The sequence below is a fragment of the Oculina patagonica genome, unplaced genomic scaffold (genome assembly GCF_052425735.1).
Source record: "Oculina patagonica isolate OP01 unplaced genomic scaffold, crgOcupat unplaced6, whole genome shotgun sequence".
NCBI lineage: Eukaryota > Metazoa > Cnidaria > Anthozoa > Scleractinia > Oculinidae > Oculina > Oculina patagonica.
In genome coordinates this window covers 262,863-284,384 of record NW_027558470.1, presented here as the reverse complement: position 1 = coordinate 284,384, position 21,522 = coordinate 262,863, and the positions used below count along the sequence as shown (strand labels likewise).

Here is a 21,522-nt window from a genome sequence, read left to right as displayed (position 1 = left end):
AACCGCCGACCGCAATAGAAAACTATTATAATCCCATGAAACGTGGTCCTTAAAGGGTTGTGAAAACATGTTTGTTTTAATTTTTTTTTTTAATTTTCAGGTTTGGAAAAATTTATGTCTCAACATCCGTCAGATCACTTTTTATAAACATGCCAATGTACCCTGACTTTGCTGGCTTTTATTTTCCAAGTCCAGACCAGACCATTCTAAATTCCACTTGAATTCTACTAAATGGATGCCAGGGAGCACAGAAATTTAAAAATACCTTGCACTTCTTACCTTCTTTCGTCACAGCGACTTCCAACTTTTCGTGTTTTAAGCGAATTTTTCATACACGTTATGCAAATGAGGTTGTAAACCGAGCAACGGTTGTTTTTAACAAAAACGGTTTAATCGTTGACTTACAACATTGCAAGTCAAAAATACAGGTCATTTCACAGAACGATCACTTGCAAACGTTTTAAGCGGTTAAAAACGGCGAATTATTCGTCCTGGAACTTTGAATTTGTTACGAATTAATTATGCAGTTTCGCTGTCTGCTAAACTTGGTCAGGTAAACTTACTAGTTGGATTGTGTACTCTTAGGTTTTGCTGCTTTCTATTGTTGAGTTAACAGTTTTGTTACTTTTGGAATCTGAACGTTTTCTCAGTATGTAATAAGTTCAATTTTAACACCACACATTGAAATCTAGGATTCGTGACATTTTAATTTAATTACTGACATCAATGTACGAAATTAAAAAAAATAATTTATTCTGTTACCGTAGCTTAGCAGGTAGCTGAGGACGGTACTTTGTGGCCCTAATTGCCTTTCTTCCTTAACTTCTTTGTTACATAAACAGACATCAGTAAATTTTAGTATTACTCTGTGTATCAGTAAGTTATTTTAACACAAATGCTCGCTCGTGCGAACTTTTAAGTTTGACAAAATTAAAATTTTGTTTACACACATCTTATACTCGCAAACCCGTGAATATCGACGTCCACTCATCATCCCACTGCTCGAGATATATTCTCCTCCGTAAAAGGAAAGAAAAACGCTGCTTCATTGCAAATGAAATATTTTTCATAGAAATACTCTACTGAAAAAAATACTTTCAAGTCTGTTTCCTTGACTCAAACTTTATAGATCACTGGGGCGAGTTTTACCGTGACAAAACGGAAACTGACGTGACACAGCCAGAACTAATCGCGATCGCGTGGTTCTTTATCTATGTTCGTTCGACTTTTTTGCTTATCCATTTGGTTTTCATGTTTAGATGTGCTACCACACCTTATACAAATTTCAGTTTGCACAACTATCTCTAAGCTTATAACAAGAAACGTCTCTGATCCCTGTTGCCACTACACGGTACAACTTACTACACCTTGAAATTATATCACTCTTTTCCAAAAAAAAGAAAAAAAAAACACTTTCTCATTGCAAATAAAATACTTTTCATAGAAAATCTCTACTCAAAAAAGCACTTGTCTGTTTTCTTGACTCAAATTTAGATCAATCGGCCAAAACGGAAACTAGCGTGACACGGCCAAAAAATTATAACTAATCTGTTCAAAACTAATCGCCTGGTTCTTCGCCTAGTTTCTTTCGACTTTTTGCTTATCCATTTAGTTTTCATTTTTAGATGTGCTACCACGCCTTAAACAAATTTCAGTTTGCACAACTACCTCTGAGCTTATAACCAGGAACGTCTCTTACCCCCCTCAGGGGGAGGGGTTACCCCCATAATGGCCTAAACAGGGAGGCTCCGTCCGAAAGGGGTACCTTTTTCATGCTTTAGGTATATAAGAGTAGGAATCTCACAAGTTTAGGTAAATGAAAGCGTAGGGATATCGGTTATTTAGGTATTTAAAAGGAGGTTCAAGTTTAAATATTTCGAACAAACGCACCTTATGGCTTGTCGGTATTTTTAAACAAATTTGGCTTCTTGGAGCCAAAATAAAGTTGTTCCGGGTAGGTGAGTTATCCCTAGCAGAGCGTTTACAAGGCGCTAGGGTAACCCTGGCGCTCAGCTAGGGTTACCCTAGTGCTAGGGCAACCCTAGCTACCTTGTAAACACGTCGATGAAAAAAAGAAGAAATGTGGGAGCGCTAGGGTAACCCTCCTGCTAGGGTAACCCTAGCACTAGGGTTACCCTACCTGCTTGTAAACAGGGCCTAAGTAGAAATACTAAGTAATAAGTACACTTAGTAGAGATAAGGGACAATAGGAACCGAATAGTCTGATTAGTCAAGGCTGATAGCGTAAGGACTGTTAGATTTTTTATAGGGTGGGGGGATGAAGGAGGGGGCATGAATTTTGGATGCTCGTTTTTTTTTTCTTACAGCCTAACAAGATATTTTTTTGGTGGCCTTTGCCTTCTTTTGGGATTTACACCCCCTCCCCCTCCCCCATAAAACAGGCAAAAAACTAAGAAAGGGCCGGAGGGATCTCAACAGCTATAAAAAAACCTTCCCTTATTAACTTCCTAATTCTTAAATAATTTATTTTACATGTATTTGTCTGAACAGCATTCAAAACAAGCTATCTAACAATGACGTCTTAGTGCGCAATTATAGAATATGAACCAACCGCGTAACCTGGAAGTACCGACAAAGGCTTGAGAAGAATTTAGCGGGCGCAAATAACTCTCCCTCCTCAACAAATATTAGAAGAGCAGCTCAAGTAAAATATTGAACCGGCATGAACTTCTCAAGCAAAAGAAAAATATTTTTATAATCTGTTTTATGTAAAAGAAACTGTATGGCAATTCTCTACGCACCGGATCCGACTTGAACAAAAACACCGTACATCTTCTGAATAGCCTTCGGCTCTTTGCCCCCTACTGGTTTCTTCGTGGACGTCCTTGGTGCGCTGGATATAGGAAAGCTGTTCTTGGGCGCCAGAACTTTCCATATGTGTGCCTATGCTTGGCGCACACGGTCATTTTTGCGACAACCGACTCCTCTAAATCGAAAAAGCCAGCTCTGTCCAGGATAATTTGCCATTCTGTGATGTCCTCTCGCGATAAATGTATAGAAGCGAGGTGAATTTCTATCGATTCATCGCACTGAAGCAAGCAACAAAAGACCTGAAACGCCTCGTGAATCGCTACACTTTCCCGACAAAGCACGACATCTTGTTTTGAAATTTTATTTTTGGAGCCAATTACAAAACTTTGGCTCAAACTAATTACATTATCACAGTGACAATACTTACCCGAGAACTGCATGTCTCTAACATTTATTTAAAAATTCGTGCCATAATACAACACTATACACTAAATTATGAATAAAACTAGTTACAGAATGACAATTTCAAATGTCTTTGTGCATCCTTACAGCTGGTAACGTGAATTGTGGCAATAGAATTTTGACGGTACGAACCGTCGGATTTTGCCCACGCAAATCTTGTTTGCATGAAACACGAAAAGTCACGCAAATAAAGTTGTAAAGCGCTGAGGAAGAAAGCGACCATAGAGACCGCTGGAATTCAGGCTAGGAAAAATGAGTGCTGCTTTATGCAAAACAAGTTTATGAATGTGACTTTGAACAGCAGATTAACTAACTAAAACTGCAACTTTATAAAGTGGCAACAAAACATGTCAACTGAAATACAAGGTCACAAGCTGTCACAAATTGTTTATTTCAAGAGTTACATAACTCCAACTTGTTAGACCAGTTAAAACTGAAGGAATTTTCAAATATTACACCCTTGAACGCTTTCAGATTTAGCAAGAACTTAGGGACCGGTCATTATTTATGTAGAGGGGGGGAGGGAAAAATATGTTGGAAAGATCAAAATTTCTGTAAGGCCCCCCCTCCAGGCCATGTAAGTAGCAAGTGACCCCCCCTTCTTTATTCAATATTTACGTGATGACCCCCCCCCCCAACCTCATATCTCCCTTTATATGCCTCAAGTAATTTATTATTAAATGCATGTTACATACATCTTAATTGCACACTTGTTCTAATTCAAAAAGGCTGGATCAACACTTGGTCAACCAAGGCTTCTTTGCTATGGATACTTGTCCAGCAATACGGCAAATTTTTGGATGAGTTATGTGTATAGTAAACATACCTCTATTATTAACTCCTTAACTTTGGAAAAGTGGTAGTTTTTACAAATTATGCTCTCATGGTGAACACAAATGTAATATCCATGCAAAATATAATTCCTTTCCAATGATTTTCCTAAAGTTGTAAAGGGATTACTTTGAATTCTTGTTGTCATAAATATCATGTTTTATTACTTCTTGGGCTATTGCAGTGATAATCATTTTGTAAAAAGAAAATAATTTCAGTCAAACCAGATATTAAAGCAGATTATAAAGGTCTGGTTTCTTTATTAACTAAAATTAATTTTAAGATAACAATGGAGTTTAGAGTGAAAACAGTATTTCTGTAAAATACAAATCACTAAAGTTGTACATAATAGTGGAGTTTAAACAAAAGAAAACAATAGAAATAGCATAAAATTGTACAATTTAGCATCTCACTGTTTCACATATGGTGTTTGCACTGTTCTATTTAACTGTTTTACCCACCTCAAACTGCTTATCCCCCCCTAAACTTCTTTATAAAAAATTTTAGCCCCCCCTCTTGCCACTCTGAAATAGCCTTGACCCCCCCTTCTTTTTTTCCCTCCCCCCCTCTACATAAATAATGACCGGTCCCTTATTTGTTCTTCCCTTTTTAAATGAAAAACAGCGAGTTCCAAAAAGTTAGAACGGTTTGTTTGAAAACATCGGTCAAAGTTCAGCAGACAACACATTTTGCAAATCAATTGTGACATTTGTCTTGAAATCATGCAAAGTTCAAGACAACATAATTCGTCAATTTTAACCACTCATATCATTTGCAAGTTTTCTTTCTTTAAAACTCCCTGTATTTTTCACCTACAATGTCGAAATTTAACAATTTAACCGTTTTTGTTGTAAACAACCGTAGTTAGGTTTACAACCTCATTTGCATAATGTGTGTGAAAAATTCGCTTAAAACACGAAAAGTTGGAAGTCGCTGTGACAAAAGAGAGTAAGAAGTGCAAGGTATTTTTAAATTTCTGTGCTCACTGGCATCTATTTAGTAGAATTCAGGTCGAATTTAGAATGGTCTGGTCTGGACTTGGAAATTAAAAGCCAGCAAAGTCAGGGTACATTGGCATGTTTATAAAAAGTGATCTGACGGATGTTGAGACATAAATTTTTCCAAACCTGAAAATTAAAGAAAATATTAAAACAAACATGTTTTCACAACCCTTTAAGGACCACGTTTCATGGGATTATAATAGTTTTCTATTGCGGTCGGCGGTTTTTGTGTGCCGAGCTCGTCAACTTGTGCAGTTTTTCGTCGTAGCGACCATCAAAATTTAGCCTTTTAGTCGCCTTGGCTGTTATAGGCTCTGAAAAAAACATTTTAACGTATTTCAAAAAACTAATGCCGTTACATTTACTTATAAACCAAGATAGTTCACTGGGCAAAGTTTGAAGGAAAACTTTCTTCCGACCCGAAATGCGATGGTCCGCTTTAAAGGACATCGCCACTTAAGATCTTCGCGACATACCAGGCTTTTACTATCTGACAACGTGACATCTGTTGCTTCCACTAAAATCAAGAGGAATATCTTTTTTTTAGTTATACTAGCTGTGCTTTAGCGAATAATCTCCACTCTAGAAAGTGTTCCGCGTAGCGAAATAACGAACTATTCAGACTATTCGATTTGAACTTGCCGTCCTAACGTTTCATTTTGATTACCGTCTCAACCTACGGCAAGGAACCTTCGAAAGTACATGAAACATTCGATCTTTCCTGTTTTCCGAAAGATTATTGCAAAATGCAGCGGCCCAGCATTTGTGAGTGTTATTTGTTGCTGCAGTGGCAGTGAAAAGTGTCCGCCATTTTACAGCGTAAGCGCTCATATCAAGAAAGTAAGCTCTTTATTTGTTTGTTTTTCGAAAAATTAAAGTTCTCTCATATGATTTTCTTTACAAATGACCTTGACTCTGTTAAAGGCTGGCAAAACCGCTGGGTACGAGGTTGATCGCATTCTTTCGCGCGTGTGCGCCGGGGAAGAAAGAGCTCTTGGGAACCCTGAGACGGAGGCAGCACTGATTGATTTTCGGTTGCAACAATGAAAACGCTTTTGATTGGTGAATCTGTCACGGTTATGCAAGAAAATTTTAACATGCAGTTCAACTGTCTGGCTCTGTTTATACAATAACCGAGCTACTGCGCGCTTTGTCATTGGTTGGTGCCTGTCACCTATTAGAGTACCGTAAATGAGCTAATAAACGCCCGGGCGTCTATTAAATTTTAGGGGTCCTAGGGGAGGCGTTAAATAGATATGAGGCGTTTATTAGAGAGAGGCGTTTATTTCACTTTAACCGTAACAACGTCAACAAAACAAATAAGACGCGTAGTTTGCCCGCGGAGTATGATAGAAAACAGAGTTTGTGAGTAGGAGACTAATTTAATCCGCGCTAATGCAAAACCTATCGATCTCGTTCATAGTTCGATATCGATGTTTTCATCATCATCGGGGTCAATCGGCATGTTCGCGTTGTTGGCCTCTTCGATGTCCGAGTCAAGCAAGAAACTAACTATATTGCGTGATTTTACTCCATGGAGCATTTCCTTGGTTTTTGAGGTGATTCTTGGAGGGGGGCGTCTATTAGACATGAGGCGTTTATTAGAGGGGGGGCGTCTAATACAAACTTTACACTTCAGGGGAGGCGTTAATTAGATACGAGGCGTTTATTTGAGAGTGGGCATTTATTAGATCATTTACGGTACAAACGTACATATGACGTGGATTGACTTGCGCGTGTGATCAGAGTTCATAATCCAAATCAGTGTTGTCGACAAAGTTTTTTAAAACTTGCGGGGCCACAACAAAAAGAAAAAGTTCAGCTTAATTATAAATCTACAGTGAGAAACAATCTGCTAAATATCGCTCACCTTTCGAGATATTTAACTGGGCTTAACAAGCTTCAAGTGTTTGTCCGATGTTTAACAGTTGGACGACGCCACGGGAAAAAAATGAATAGCGGTTGAACGCTTAGGTTAAAGCTTACAGATTTGAACAACTTTCCGGGCCAGATGGAATAAAGGTTAGTTTTTTCATTGACGTTTAAATTTTCCTTCATTCTGTTTATTAAATCGGTTTAACAATGCTTCGTGGTTACGGAAAACTTTATCGTGAAATGAAAACAACTTTAGCTCACCGGTAGCGGCATTGCTTTAGCACTGAAGTGTACTGAAGTCTTCTGTTATTGTATAAAACAAATAGATTCCATTTTGCCTTGGGTCTGTTCAGTTACAGATCACAGAAGATGTCATTAAAATGTGATAAGAACATCAGTGACCCACTCGCCTAGCGGCTCGTGGGCCACTTTTTTGTTCTTTCCACATTTTGACGTCATCTGTGATCTATAAAGGCCGAGACACACCTGGCGACAAATCGCTGCAACCGTTCGCGGGGACGTGTGACATGGTGCATTTATGTGAAAATCTTTGTCGCTGCGAGAGAAGTTTGTTGCCGCGATCAGTCGCACGAATTCAAACTGACTTGAATTCGTGCGACTAATCGCAGCGACAAAATGAGCAAAAGCAGCGTTGTCGCAACGTGTGTACACTTCTGCGACAAGTCGCTGCGACAAAATATAAAATTAACCAATGAGAGAGCGTCATATATCTTCCCACGATCCCTCAGAAACCCATTCAAGATGGCGACTGGACATGTGGCTGATAAACAATCTGAGCAATACGAGGATTTTTCGCCTTCAGCATGGAATGTAACCACAACTAAAATGCTAATCCAGTTCCTTAAAGAAAATAGACTCCTGTGGGATAAAAATCACAGAGACTATGGGAAAAATCTACTCCAAATTCGCTGCGTGTGCACCGAGCAAGCGTCTTGTCGTAGCGACTTGTTTTGGAAGCAGCAAACACGGGGCGACTTGTCGCAGAGACCTGTCGCTGCGACTTGTCGCCTAGTGTGTCCCGACCATATCTGAACAGACGCACGGCAACCCCCAAAAATGTTTTAATCCAGAAAAATATTGACATTGCCCATAATGTCGAAAAAAGTTTTGCTTTCGGTTGAAACCGCGATTTTTTATGAATTTTCGAAGTCGTGAAAAATCGCTACTGTGAAAACCGTGACCGAGTCGAAGAACCGGTCAAAACGATCTGGGCCTATCAGTCGCACACTATAGCTCGCTTGCAGTGTAAATCAAAGTTGATGTGACTTCGTTCTGAGTTCGACAATGTGTGTTAAATTGTGAGAGCCGATCAAGTTCGCGGCAGTGTATACTATGCACTCCCGTGAACAAGGTTTCATGGTTAGGTTTGATCGATCAGCGAGTCTGCAGTATCGTACAGGTTCCAGAATTTTCGTAGCATTAAATTCAAGGTATTTCTTTCGATTCTTACCGATTTAAAATATTATCTTTCTTTAAATGTAATAAGCGATTCCTGTGAGCGTTGTTGATTTGATCCAGAGTATTAAATTTGGTCAGTTTGTTTACACTTACTGAACGGTCGACTCATTTCGCCCCACTTCGCATTTGTTTACTGATCTGGTGGATTCGAGCGAAGGATGGCAGATTCATAGCGAGAAATTTCGGCGTCTTTAGGCTTCTGCAATATCTAATAAAGATAATTAGCTTAAGAAATCAAAAGAAAAGTAAGGCCTAGTTCAGACGTCGTGCTTCTGCCGTGCCGAACTAAATTGCAATTAGGATCGGCTGTAGCACGGCAGAAGCACGACTCTGATCCAGACGTCGTGCCAGAGTCGTACCAAATTCAGAATTTACTGATGAAGCTACGTAACAATTAGTCAGCGGTGATCCAACAAAAATGGCGCCGTTTTCCAAATTGCAGCAAAAACTCCTACTTTTAAAATCATTGTAGGACTCAAGAAAAAGACACAAAGAAAAGCCACCGAAAAAACTTTTCCTTTTGCAAGTACGGCGAATGTTTGTTAATTTGCCCGACTAGTTTGGGAAAACTTGCTTATTTCAGATTCAGCCCCGATAGCTTCTTCTTCGCCCTGCACCCTGTCGTTTGTGTCATCTACTTCGTTGAATATATGAAACATCATCGACGTGCTTTTTAGCAGAGAAAATTTCATTTGTATTCCTTTGCCTGGCCGCCATGTTTTTGTCGTCTGGCAAGAATAAAATTCAATGCGCATACTTAACCTCGTCCCCAGGGTCTTCTCCGTTTTCAAAATGGCGGCTGAAAACGGAGAAGACCCTGGGGACGAGGATGTGCGCATTAGGCATGAATAGATTGTGCCGGTTAATTCAGGAAAAGTTGCTTCATAATGTACCCAAAAGTTGCTCTAAAGTTGCTGAAATATCAAAAAGTTGCCACCAAAACTTAGAAAAGTTGCTTTCTCTCTAGAATAAATTTTCGTTTTCTAGAAATTGAAGCGCTTGCAGGTTTACCAAGAGTTGCCCCAGTTGCCATAACTGACTCGCACTTCAGCAAATACCAAGATGGCCGGCGGCAGGCTCTATGTTGCAGCGAGTAACCGCTGGATTTAAGCGCCCGTTAGATAGATAGCCACTGTCCAGATTTCGTGGACGTAAAGCAAGTGTTATTCAGTTTTATTGTCATTGTATTGTATATCCTTAGTTTTAATAAAATAAGTTTTGATAAAACCAGTTTTAATAAAATCCTTCGAAATGAAACGACCTTTTATGGTTTGGATCGGTTTTATATCAATTTGTTGCTCAAAAGTTGCCAAGGAAGGCAAAAGTTGCCTTAGGTTGCTGGTACTACAAAAAGTTGCTCAAAACGCTAAAAGTTTCTCAAAAGTTGCCGAGCACAATCTATTTATGCCTAGTGCGCATACTCCGTAAAGGAAAATTATTTCGGGTCTCCTCGCAACTCCTCGCGGGAACGTGATCCCGCCAAAATACAATAATATAATTTATGAATTTGGTTTGGTGCGGCAAAAGCACTACGTTTGAACCGCTGCCGTGCCAGAGTCGTGTAGCACGGCATGGCGTGTCGAACTAAATTGCTTTGCCGAACTCAATTCAAAAGTTTAATTCAGACGTCGTGCTTCTGCCGTGCTTTTGTCGAACTTAATTCCTGAATTTAGTTCGGCACGGCAGAAGCACGACGTCTGAACTAGGCCTAAGATATTCCCAAACGAATCGTAACTTAGAACAAGACGCTCCAGAAGATTGCCGTATGAATAGCAGTACGAGTCCCGAAGGAATAGCCACTTGAAATAATTCATCCGGCAATTCATACGTGAGTCCAGACTAGCGACGAAGTTGCTATGCAAATAGTTAAGCCAAGTCAGTGTGTTATACTTTTCTCAAACCTTTGAAGTGATTCTGGTTGTTTAATTTAGCTCAGTTTGCATGCCGTGTGGAGGTCATTCCCTGTGAAATTGGAACTGGTATTCATAAGCGCTCGCGGAAACTGTATTTTAGATATGGTCAGAGATTAGGATGATCAAACAATTTACATGATAATCTTTCCGTACCTCATGGATAACGGCATAACGGGAGGTTGAGTGACATTCCCGTGAGTTTCACTCAGGCCCTAGGCCTGTCCACACTGACCCGGGTAAATTTGAAAACGCATCTTTTTTTACCCAGATAGGCCAACCGACCACACTGAAACGGCGTTTTCGGTCACCGAAAACGTTACTTTTAGAAACTGTTAGAAACAAGTACCTACGATAAATGTTTCTTTTCTTCAGAGATAACTGATGGTTTTGTTATGAGGTGTTTGGCTGGGTCATATAGACACTTAACAATACCACGCTTCACTGACTGAGGATGGTGTGAGTCATAGGCTAAGTATTAATCAGTGTGTGTGGGCTTTCTGTGCACACTGGTAGTAAGAAGGCCGTTTGAGTCCGTCATAACTGACGTGTCGAGAAAGGGAATGCTGTTATCTTTTTCGGTTTGCATAGTAAAACGAATAGTGGGCTGTTGTTATTGAGATGTTGCAAAAAGCCGTCTACTTGGTCTTGATCTAATGTAGTAAAAGTGTCATCTACATATCGCTTTCAGATCTTTGGTTTATAGATCGCATTTGCTATCGCACCCTCCTCAAAATCTTCCATGAAGATGTTGGCTATAACCGCGGAGACAGGGCTCCCCATAGCGGCTCCGTCCTTTTGTTCGTAAATTGATCCATTGTACTGGAAATACGTGGATCGTAAAACAAAGTATAAAAGGTCGGCAATTTGCGTAGGTGTTAGGTTTGTGCGGTCGGCAAGACCGGGATCGTTTTCTAGTTTGCGAAGTGCAGCCTTTACGGCATCTTCGATTGGCACGTTCGTAAATAAAGATTCTATGTCAAATGATACAATGATTTCCTTTTCTTGTATTCTTTCATGGTTGATGGTATTCACGAAATGAGTAGAGTTGGTAACCAGTCCAGATGAATGTCCACTTTTGGAAATGTTTTGCTCCGCAGATCAAAACAAACAATTATGATCCAATCACTGCTCGAATTTGGAGTTACATGATGCGAGGTCTGTTGACATAAAAATACAGTACAGAACTCGAATTTGAATGAAACAAGCTTCATTATATTAACTAAACGGAAATTCACAGCTTACAGAAAGAAAAAATATGCCATTGACCTCTCCTGGCCAGGAATAAGTAAAGCGGAGACGATCGCTTGTATTTTAAAGCCTTTTCTGTCGCGCGCTATGCACATAGCACTAAGCACTTGGTTTTAATAGGTAAATTAAAAGAACTGAGCTAGGAACTCTGCTTTTAAAATTAGATACTCTCGCGGTTTTCGCCACATCAATCAAGGGAGTTAAGTATCCTGTGGGCCTTACTTTATTCACAGCTTGCAGAAAGAAAAAAAAAATAGGCCGTTGATCTCTCTTGGCCGAGAGTGAGTAAAGCGGAAACGAGCGTTTTCTGTCGCGCGCTATGTACATACCACTGACATACATGTAACACTAAGCACTTGGCTTAGGTAGATTAAAAGAAGCTATGAACTCCGTTTTTAAAATAAGATACTCCCACAATTTACGCCACATCGATTAAGGAAATTAGCATCCTTTAGCGACGTCTAGAATTCAAAAATTAAATGCGATGTCATAAACTGACATGAAAACATTTACATTTGGTATCGTGCCAAGCTTTTGCGTTAAACTTATAACTTGCTCTCTATGAATTTAACGAAAAAGTAAATAGCTACGTAGAAGTCACATAAAAATTTGGCGCAGTTGAGTCAAGAAAATAGAACACGCGTCGAAGGAAGCGACACATTACAGTGACATTACATTGCTGTGTAAAATCAAACAGCCTGGCTTGGTGACACAATAAAAATATAAGAAAAGAAAAATCCTTCGCGGCAGCTTATAATATGTTGGTCTTGCAGTGAAAACATAAAGTGAGCTGTATTGAGTTTTATTTTGCGCTAAAAATGAGTCACAAAAAAACTTTCTAACATGTATTTCACCAACAAATGGGCGTCCAATTAAGGTGTCAAACTCTGCATGGCAAAATAGCTGACCAGGAAATCAAACAGACCGACGACCTCAAGTCGAAGGCTAGCTCAGTCAATTGAAAACATCGTGGCATTTGAAGCTCCTTATAAACATATCAATAAGACCGTCAGAACTTCTAGCTGGTTAGAATTAAGTTAATTGACTACACTGAAAATAACAATTATACATTGAAGTCTCCCTCGCCTTCCCTGGCATGGCGCAATCACAATGTAGCAGCTCGCCAGGGTTCTAATTCAGTCCTTCCATGTTCTTTTTCTAACTCCAGGTTATCAAGAAATAAAAGCTAAACAAGAAAATAATTTCCTTCGCTTCAGGCGAGTCCATGCTTGGTTGCTTTCGCCAGATACATTTCATTTTTAATACATTTCAATGCACCTTTGCGCGTCGATGTACTTTTGCGCTTTTCAGCGCGTCGACCTCCGGTCCAAAAAATAAAAAAAGAAAAAACAGAAAGAAAACAAAGCTGTTGTGTCTTTACGTCCAGTAGATAATCTGTGGCGATCCTGGATATATTTAAGATGTTCTTTGACGTCAGTTATCCATCAAGTCATCGAGTGAAGCGAACGAAAAGAAGCCCAAACAGATGAGTTATAAGCAGTCTCACTTTGCGTAGACGATGGCTTCCAGCAAAAAATCGCGGCTCATCCGCCCAAATTGCGGCCCATGGCTCAGATTTCGCACAGAGCAACTAGAATGACTGTAGAACGTCCCTGAATTTTTTCAAGGCTCAGAAAAAAAATTTTTAAAGGAGATACACTGGATTAAAGCTGAAGAAATGGCCCAAAAGACAACGAAAACAAACATACGCATCGAAAGTAAATCCTCGCTTCCGCGCACAATCCGCCGTGATTTTACACAATTGTCACGCATAACGCTATTTCAATGCTTTCTTTGTGTTGTGTTACAAACTGGCCGAAAACACACCCCGGGAAAACTTGAAAAAAGGCAAATATAAAATTCAAGTGGAGTCCACTCGGGAGGACTTGACAACCGCCATGTTGTTACGTCACGCTATTTGTTTTCCGCGTTTCCAAAAGTGGACATTCATCTGGACTGGTAACTGCGCACTCTGATTTGCCTGTCAATGTATATGGGGATAGGATGTCAGCTTAAGCAAAGGTGTTTAAACACGATACAATAGGTCTCAATGGTACATTTGGTTTGTGTATCTTAGGCTGACCGTAGATTCTAAGTGGCTGTTTGTGCTTGGGCCTGATCTTGTTGTAGCAGTTTTAGATAGATTTCCACTTTGTTTTAAGATAAGAAGCTTCTCAGTAAGCTTACGGCTGAGTCGATCCGTGGGGTCTTTATTAAGGAGTTGATATGGACCCATTTCAATTAATGTCTTCATTTTATCATGGTAGCTTAACAATAGCTCTGTGCATGCGTTGTAACTCAGCTGCGTGCGTTAAAGCGTATCGTTTTCAAATTTACCCGGGTTAATGTGGACAGGGCATCAGTAAACATGGTAAAAGGACGCTAAAGCGAATTTCAAAAATTCGCGTTAATTTAAGTCGCGTTAATTTTTGTTAACGTTAATTTCCGCACCGTTTATTAAGTGGAGCGTTAATTTCCGCGACCTTAATTTCCATTATTTTGGCCCCAATTTCTCAATACAGTCCAGACGTTCTAACGTCCCAGGTAAAAGCATTATTTCATCAGGGTGGAAATCTACCGGTATCACTGAAACTGTGAATAACGCTCGAAGCGGTCAGATTCCTTTGCTTAGCCCATACGTATGAGGAAAGTATCACGAACATTGTTTCCGTCTCGGATTATACGCCTAGTGTTGAAATAAACTTGTTCCTGTTGACTCAACAAGTGTTTTTCTTTGCGTACGTCACGTTAATTTCCTTCATTTTGAAATGTTACCCTCTCTTTCGCGTTAATTTCTTTTATTGGGAAGTAATTTTTCCTTCGATTTGCGTTAATACCTTAACACAAGCGCTAATTTCCTATGATAAGGGGATCTGAATCAAATCAACAGCACTCATTATAATTGGGGACTCCATATTAACAAACGTATGATATTTGAGATCGCCCAAAATAAGTTATTGCATTGGCATTGTTCAAAAATTCTGAACTACCCAGCCAGATCAACTCATCTTCAGTTCAAAACTGGCACCAATATCCTGGAATGGCGTCACTAGCTCCAGTCTCCGTTTGCCTCGGTCGTGTGCTAAACGACTTCAAAAATTAATTAAAATAGCGGTTTTAACCAAAAACAAAGATTTTTGCGGAATTTTGCTCCATATAATACGATGATTTAATTCGGCCAAAAAAAGTTTTTGGGGTTAGAGCTATAGAGGCATTTTAAAACTAGTGACGGGGATGGGATGTCTGGTGTTTATGCAAATTTAGATCGTGTAATTGTTTTGCATCGTTTCCGGTTTTGGACGTTTCTCTGCTTGTTGACGGCGTCCTGACGGCGTCGAAAGATTCAGAACAGTTCTTTCTTTCTCGCATGGCTTTTCCGAAGTGAGTTTAGTTGAATGGTGATGCCTCATAACAGCATTTGCGATCAAAATTGCGTGATATCATCTACATTTGCATAAAACGTTCTAGCTGATGTCTAGTCAGTGCACGTTACAGCCAAATGAGTTTTAATTATTCATTTGAACATTTCGAATAGCTTGACGAAACTTGGCGAGCGACTCTCGAAAGTTCCGTTTCAGGATCGATTTTGATCGGAGGCGGATTTAGACGGGGGCCGAGGGGTCCGCTCCCAATCCCTTTTTTATCTTCTGAAGTCTTAACTTTTGGACACGAATGCTCCCAGAATGTTGTAAGTAACATCTCCACTTACATGAATTTTTTATTTGGTTCTTTGATCTATTTATCTGTAAAACTACCGCCTTTACCTGTGATTCTATGTTAAATTATACGATCTTTCAATGCAATGTTATTATATGTTACTTATTTTCGTGGGACTAAATTTTCGCGATTTAAGACCTGCGAAAACACATTTTGTAACGTTTTTATGTATTTTTAACTATTTTAACATAGTTTTTGGCCAAAAGTCCCGCAAAATATGCCCGTTCCATTTTCGCGAAATTAATATAAGTTCCCGCGAAAATAAGTAACAATAAGGACTATGTATAGATATGGGAACTGTTTAATAAATTGTTTTTCCGCTTGTGCGAATTTAGCAAAATTTTCAAATTGTTTTTGGTCAAGTGTGTGACAATGACGGTTTGCGAGAGCTGCAGGTACAAACTGAAAAAAGCTTATAAAGAAAAAATGACCAATGAGAAGAGCAACGTGTCCTTTTGAAACGCAAACAGCTGTCGTAGAGCAAAGGTCACGAGGAACAAACAGAAAAGAGAATCAAACAAAAGAAGGGCCATCGACTCACCAGTGCGTGAAAAAAACCTAGAACGAACGAAAACACCTAGGACGCCCGAAGACGATAAGATGGTCTTAATGGAGTCAGCCGTTAGCCTTGCGTAAAATTTGAAACGTTTTAACCGTTAGCCGTAAAAAATGTTAACCGTAAAAAATCTAGCTACGAAAGTGAAAGTCACAAGATCTCTTGTCAAGACTTGCATTTGTCTTGCCGTTTTATGTTTTATGTGTCTTAGTACCAAGAAAGGCCGATACTCTTAATTCGGCCAACCGGAAGTGTCGTTAGCGTCTGCCGAACGTGTCATAGCACTGGTTGACAGCTTTGCCTGCTGCCTTATACGCCTCTTATTAGAACGCACGAAATGGACTGTGGACCTGCATCAAGCTGATGGAAAGAATAATGCAAAGGATTTTTTCTGCCCAATTATTTTAAAAACTGGCGGGGTAGGTCTCTATCCGAAGTGGCTCCTCGCTTTCTTATCTACTTTTCGTCTTTATTTTCCCCTCCGTTTCGACTCCACCCCTTATCCCCCTCCCCTCTACTAACTGCCCCTGCGTCTCCGAGGATGCCGCGAGTTGGATCCTCAACACAAACAAAGAAACCAACTTTCACTCAGCACTCCTATCTTGCGAGCACCCTTGATGGTAAACCTTTGCTCACCATAAATGTACGTTTGAAGGTTCGCGTCTCAAAAGGACCAATAGATTTAATTTATTTACAATATGATTTCTACCTCTTCTTTTCGTATCTTTATTGCCTTGTCTGGCGCACGCTTCCCATAAAATCGAAGCTCGTCGATAGGGTTTTTGTCACCCATGCCGTAATTAAACTTGACTATCTGAATAGGAAAGAAAACACAACAACAACAACAAAATACTTTAGTCGCGCTAGCTCTTTCTAAAACATCGGGCTTATCAAGGCAGTTTTCTGTTTGTACTTTTTTGTTTTCCGAATATTTGTTGAACGACCCCTACTGTGACAAGTGAGAATAAGTTCACTTCATTCGAGCAGAACAAGAGCCAGTCGTCATTTGACTACAACCAGTTGCAAAATCAGATGAGACATTTTACATTTACGTTGTAGGATCCTTAGTTCTATGATCGTGATCTGACGAATTCGCCACCCCCCCCCCCCCTTCCTTATCAGATGTGCCAGCTAACCAATGTCATTTTCAAAATTCAGATTAACAACTTTTAATTGGGGGGAGGGGGAAATGTTTGTTAGATGTAGTCAATTTTTCATTTTTACTCTACTTCAGGAGGCAAAGCTGTCTTTTAGAGGGAGTGTCTCCGCATATTTGTAACTGGTAGTAGCGGAAATTTGGCGTATTCATTCAAATCAGTTGTTGGTTGCTAAAACCACACACTGCTGACAGTCTCTCTTTTTCTTTCCCAGATGTGAAAGCAAAGGTCAATTAGCCAGCGGGAAGCGGCGGTGCGCACGATGTTCGTGTGTTCTTCACTAGTATCCGGGTAGATGAAGAAGAGACTGCTCGCACCGCACTCGACCAAAGAAATGAGAAACCTACCACAGAAACCCAGTCTTTCTGTTTTTGTTTTTAAAAACGTCGATTAGCCCCTGGAAACAAAGCTGTTCGTTGTAATTATAGTCCCCCATGTGATTTTCGCTTTCAGCACCTCAACTTTGACGGATCAAACTACCACTCTCTTTCAGTTGACGCAATTATGGTACAGATGCCCAATCATTGGTGGACAAGTTGTGATTATCTTCTTTTTGTTACAAGTTATTATAGCAACGGTATAGCCTGTTAAAAACATCCTTAATTTTAGCTTTAAGTGCCTACAACTCAAAAACGAGTTCGATGACCCTCTTTTTTTATTATTGAACTGTAATCAACAGCATGAGGTGCAGCTTTCTGCAAACGTTTAAAAACATCTGTACATGGGGTTCGTTCAGAGCCACCTTAAATTTTTATAAATTTTGAGGTGGTTCTGAACCCCATGTACAGATTTTGTTCAAACTTTGCGAAAAGTTGCAACTTGTCATGCTGATCAAAATTAAATAACAAAAAATGGGGGTCACCAAACTCATTTTTGAGTTATTAGCAGTTAAAGCTATAATAAAGGGTGTATTTACAAGGTTATGCTGTTGCTATGGTAACATATTGTGTCACAAAACGGTAACAACGTGTTCCTCAACCATTGGGTATTTGTTTGATACCATGACTGTAGCATCAACTGATAAAGAGTGTTTATAATGACCCATCAAATCCCGTCTTGGAAGGTGCTGGAAACTGTAGCCAGCCACCTTAAAACTCAGTTAAATGGTATACAATGAAAAAGCAAAAGGAAATTAAATAACTCTTGTCTGATATTCCTATCTTGGTCGTTAACTGAAATATGAACTTACATCAACTACAAAATCCTCCTGCTCCAAATGATCTCCACCCGCGATTTCTTCACGGATGTTCGGAATCGTACCCTATTAACAAATCAATGAATAGAACTAGCGGATTAAAACCGTGCAGCGGCGCAGCGCCAAAAGAAAAATCAAAGTGTTTCTGACGTGAACACCTTACAACACTTTCTCAAGAAACTAAAATACTTGATGTTTAGTCTAAATAGCAAAGTAATTGACCAGCTAGTCTTAGTCGATGATTATACGCCTTTTCCTCGGTTTGGGCTTGAAGACATGTCGTTTGTGTTGAACTCGAGCTGTCAGCTATGTTTGCGTCGCTCGCTTCGTGTTTTTACTTGCAGCCGACTCGTTTATCTCTGTTATTTCTTCGTTCGACACAAATGGAAAACGGGACTGGAGTATATGTTTAAGTTTATAAATCTGGAACATTTTCATTTGGAAGAAAATGTTGCCGTTGTACTTCATCATATAAGCTTACAACTTTGTTTTCGTTCGTGGGATTTATAGTTGGCAATTCTAATAACAAACTATCGTCGCTGTGCTGAAAAGACAGAACACTTCGCTTTTGTTCTTTTAAAATCAAAATTAGCAACGAATTTAGAAATTGAATGCATAAATATTTCAGCCAGTATTGTCGTCGTTGTCGGCCTTCAGTCTCTTATAGACGGGGAAAGGAATATGAATCTGAAATATGAATGAAATAGTATCTTCGTTCATTGATGAAGAAGTTACCAAAGAAAAAATAGCTAAACCATCACTTTACCAAAACTGCGTGCATTCGTGCTGCGAGTCTTGTCGTCATTTGTGTGCTCTTGGATTAACATTTTTCATGCTTTATTCTAAACCAAATAGAAGATGGTTTTCCTATATCCTACAAGAAAATAATGTACTTTTGAGGTCTTGAAAAGCAACTGAATGCCATCGCCTATCCAATAGCACCTTTCCTTAAGCGCAAGCGGACATTATTTTCTTTTAGAACATGGAAAACCATCTTCTATTTCGTAAGTAGTCGTATTTCGTTTTTCTGGAAACAATTCAAAATTCATATTAGGGAAAAGATCTTCAGTAGCGGCATTATCTAAAGTTAAAAATTCCGCCATTTGGAACAAGTCCCAGCAAACTATTAAGGGTAAGTTGTCATTGCCATAGTGGTTGTAATCAATATTGTGATTGGTAGATTTAGATGAGAGAAGTTAAATTGATTGCCTGATGTAACTTCCCGATTACAATTTTGTAAATTAATTAGTGAAAAAAAAATAAATTAAGCAGTTTATTTAACAATCACATTTAAAAATTCTAATAGTTATGGTTAGATGGAAAATCAGGGCGAAATCGCGCGCGTGTGAGAGCTCATAAGATCACAGTTTTTACATTTGAAGGCGACGAATGTGTGGCAAATTTCGTCTCAAATGTTTTAGCTGGCATTTCACAACTCGCTGGATTCTGTTTTAGGAAAGGTCGCGACAATTTCACAAAGTTTCCAAAGTTCACCTTACGTTGCACTACAACGGGTCGCTGGCCGGTCTACGATGCAAATCCTCACTTGAAAATATTTAGCGTCCGAAACTCTTAATTAAATTTAATTTAAAAATTTAATTAAATTATTTTAGCAATAGCTTATGTTCTTGGGTCGGTCGTATTTGCATGAAAAAGCTGAATTCCTCGTAAACAAACGCTGATGTTTCCGAGTCATTCCGTTTTTATACTCTAGTAAAAAAAAAAAATAGGAGCATCATTCCCATAACCAACTTTTTCTTAATAATCAGTATTACCTTTTCTCTTTGTACCATCAATATTGTTTGTCCAATGCACTTGTACAGGTCTCTTTTCTCAACACGCATCAAAATATCACGGGCCTTTATAACAAAATAAAAAAACAGTTAGTTCGAGTGAAAGCGAAACAGTTGTGAGTCACAATGCAAAAACTAAATAAGAAAAGCAACGCAAGCAAGACAAACTGCCACACTATGCCAGACCAGATGTCTGAGAAGTAAAGCACTTAGGTCTATGCTTATTCAAAATGAAACTTCACTGAGTACCGTTTTTAACTCGTGAATTGAATGCGCATACGCAACGAAAGAGTTATAGCTGTTTTTTTTTTTAATTAAGTAAACTACCCTTATTTTCTCTTGGTAGAAGATAGCACTACTTCCTTTAATTTCTCGACACGTCAGTTACAAAGGATTCAGACGGCTTTCTAACTACCAGTGTCTACAGACTACAGGAAGCCCACATACACTGACCAATATCTGTAGCGTGTGATTCACACCATCCTCAGTCAGTGAAGCGTGGTTTTGTTAAGTGTCTATACGATAGAGCCGAGCCAAACACCCCACAACAAAACCATTTGTTATCTCTGAAGAAAACAAACATTGATCACCAGTCTTGTTTCAAACGGATATCCTTTTTCGTTTGTACGAAAGATCACAAAGACTTCAAGACCAAAACCCAACAACGAACCCACGCAGGAATTTAAATCTACTGCGGTTCTACCCTGCATTAGAAAATAGTACAAAGTAAATGCGTGCGCTGATTGGTTAAAAATTGTGTTTCTACAACTCGATGGAGACACACACAGTTTTCGTAGTCACGGCAATCATTAGTCACGGCGCTGAAATAAGCAAAGCAAAAATAACAGCTAAGAATTGTGTCAAATTTTAATGTCACAGCTAAAAAAAAATAACTGCAAACTTGGAAACAAGCGAGTAAGATGTTAACAGAGCCCGCTACGCATTCAAAAATAGTCTGCGAAAGAAATCATCGAAGCGGCTGACCTGTCAAAGAGTACTGTATATGAATTGGCGCGACTTCACTCCATTCTAGGCTTTGCTGCACTTCAGAACTATGCACAGTTCCTCAGCAGGACAAGATATTCGTCCAGAATGCCGAGCCAAACTTCTTTTAACAGAAAATGCACCTTCACCTCCAAGATTCGAGTCGTTCGATCGACAGCGTCAGTCGTCAAACCATGAGGTTAAGTCGATGAAGCGAAATAGAACCACAATTCTTGACTCCTTCCAGTGCTTGACTTTAGTTAAACCATCGGCTTAGTTATTTCTCATAATTAAGTTAAATTTGGGGCCTATTTTCTTTGTTTGTTTGGCCAGAAAACGATGAATTTTAGCCTTGAAGCAAATGGTGAACAGTTGATTGATTTCTGTTGATCGACTCCCTTACTATATATGATTGGTTGATCATGTTTATGACGTAAGAGAATCTAAGTTTTGATGTTAAATAAGGCGCAAAATATTACTTTGATGTGCGTTTTCCGTGTTTCTATCGAGTTTTAGAATATAGCCGGTGTATACGCGCG

At 39.3% G+C, this 21,522-nt stretch overlaps 1 protein-coding gene across 2 annotated transcripts in view; it reads right to left on the bottom strand.

Moving 5' to 3' along the window:
- LOC144640977 (deoxynucleoside triphosphate triphosphohydrolase SAMHD1-like) overlaps window positions 1-21,522 on the bottom strand; it is a 61,412-nt gene that overhangs the window by 2,650 nt on the left and 37,240 nt on the right. For both annotated transcript variants that reach the window (XM_078500049.1, XM_078500050.1), the window contains exons 18-20: window positions 19,982-20,065; window positions 18,201-18,272; window positions 16,564-16,668 (exon numbers count right to left, since the gene is read on the bottom strand). In XM_078500049.1, the coding sequence (XP_078356175.1) occupies window positions 16,564-16,668; window positions 18,201-18,272; window positions 19,982-20,065 (261 nt within the window). The remainder of the gene's footprint in view (window positions 1-16,563; window positions 16,669-18,200; window positions 18,273-19,981; window positions 20,066-21,522) is intronic.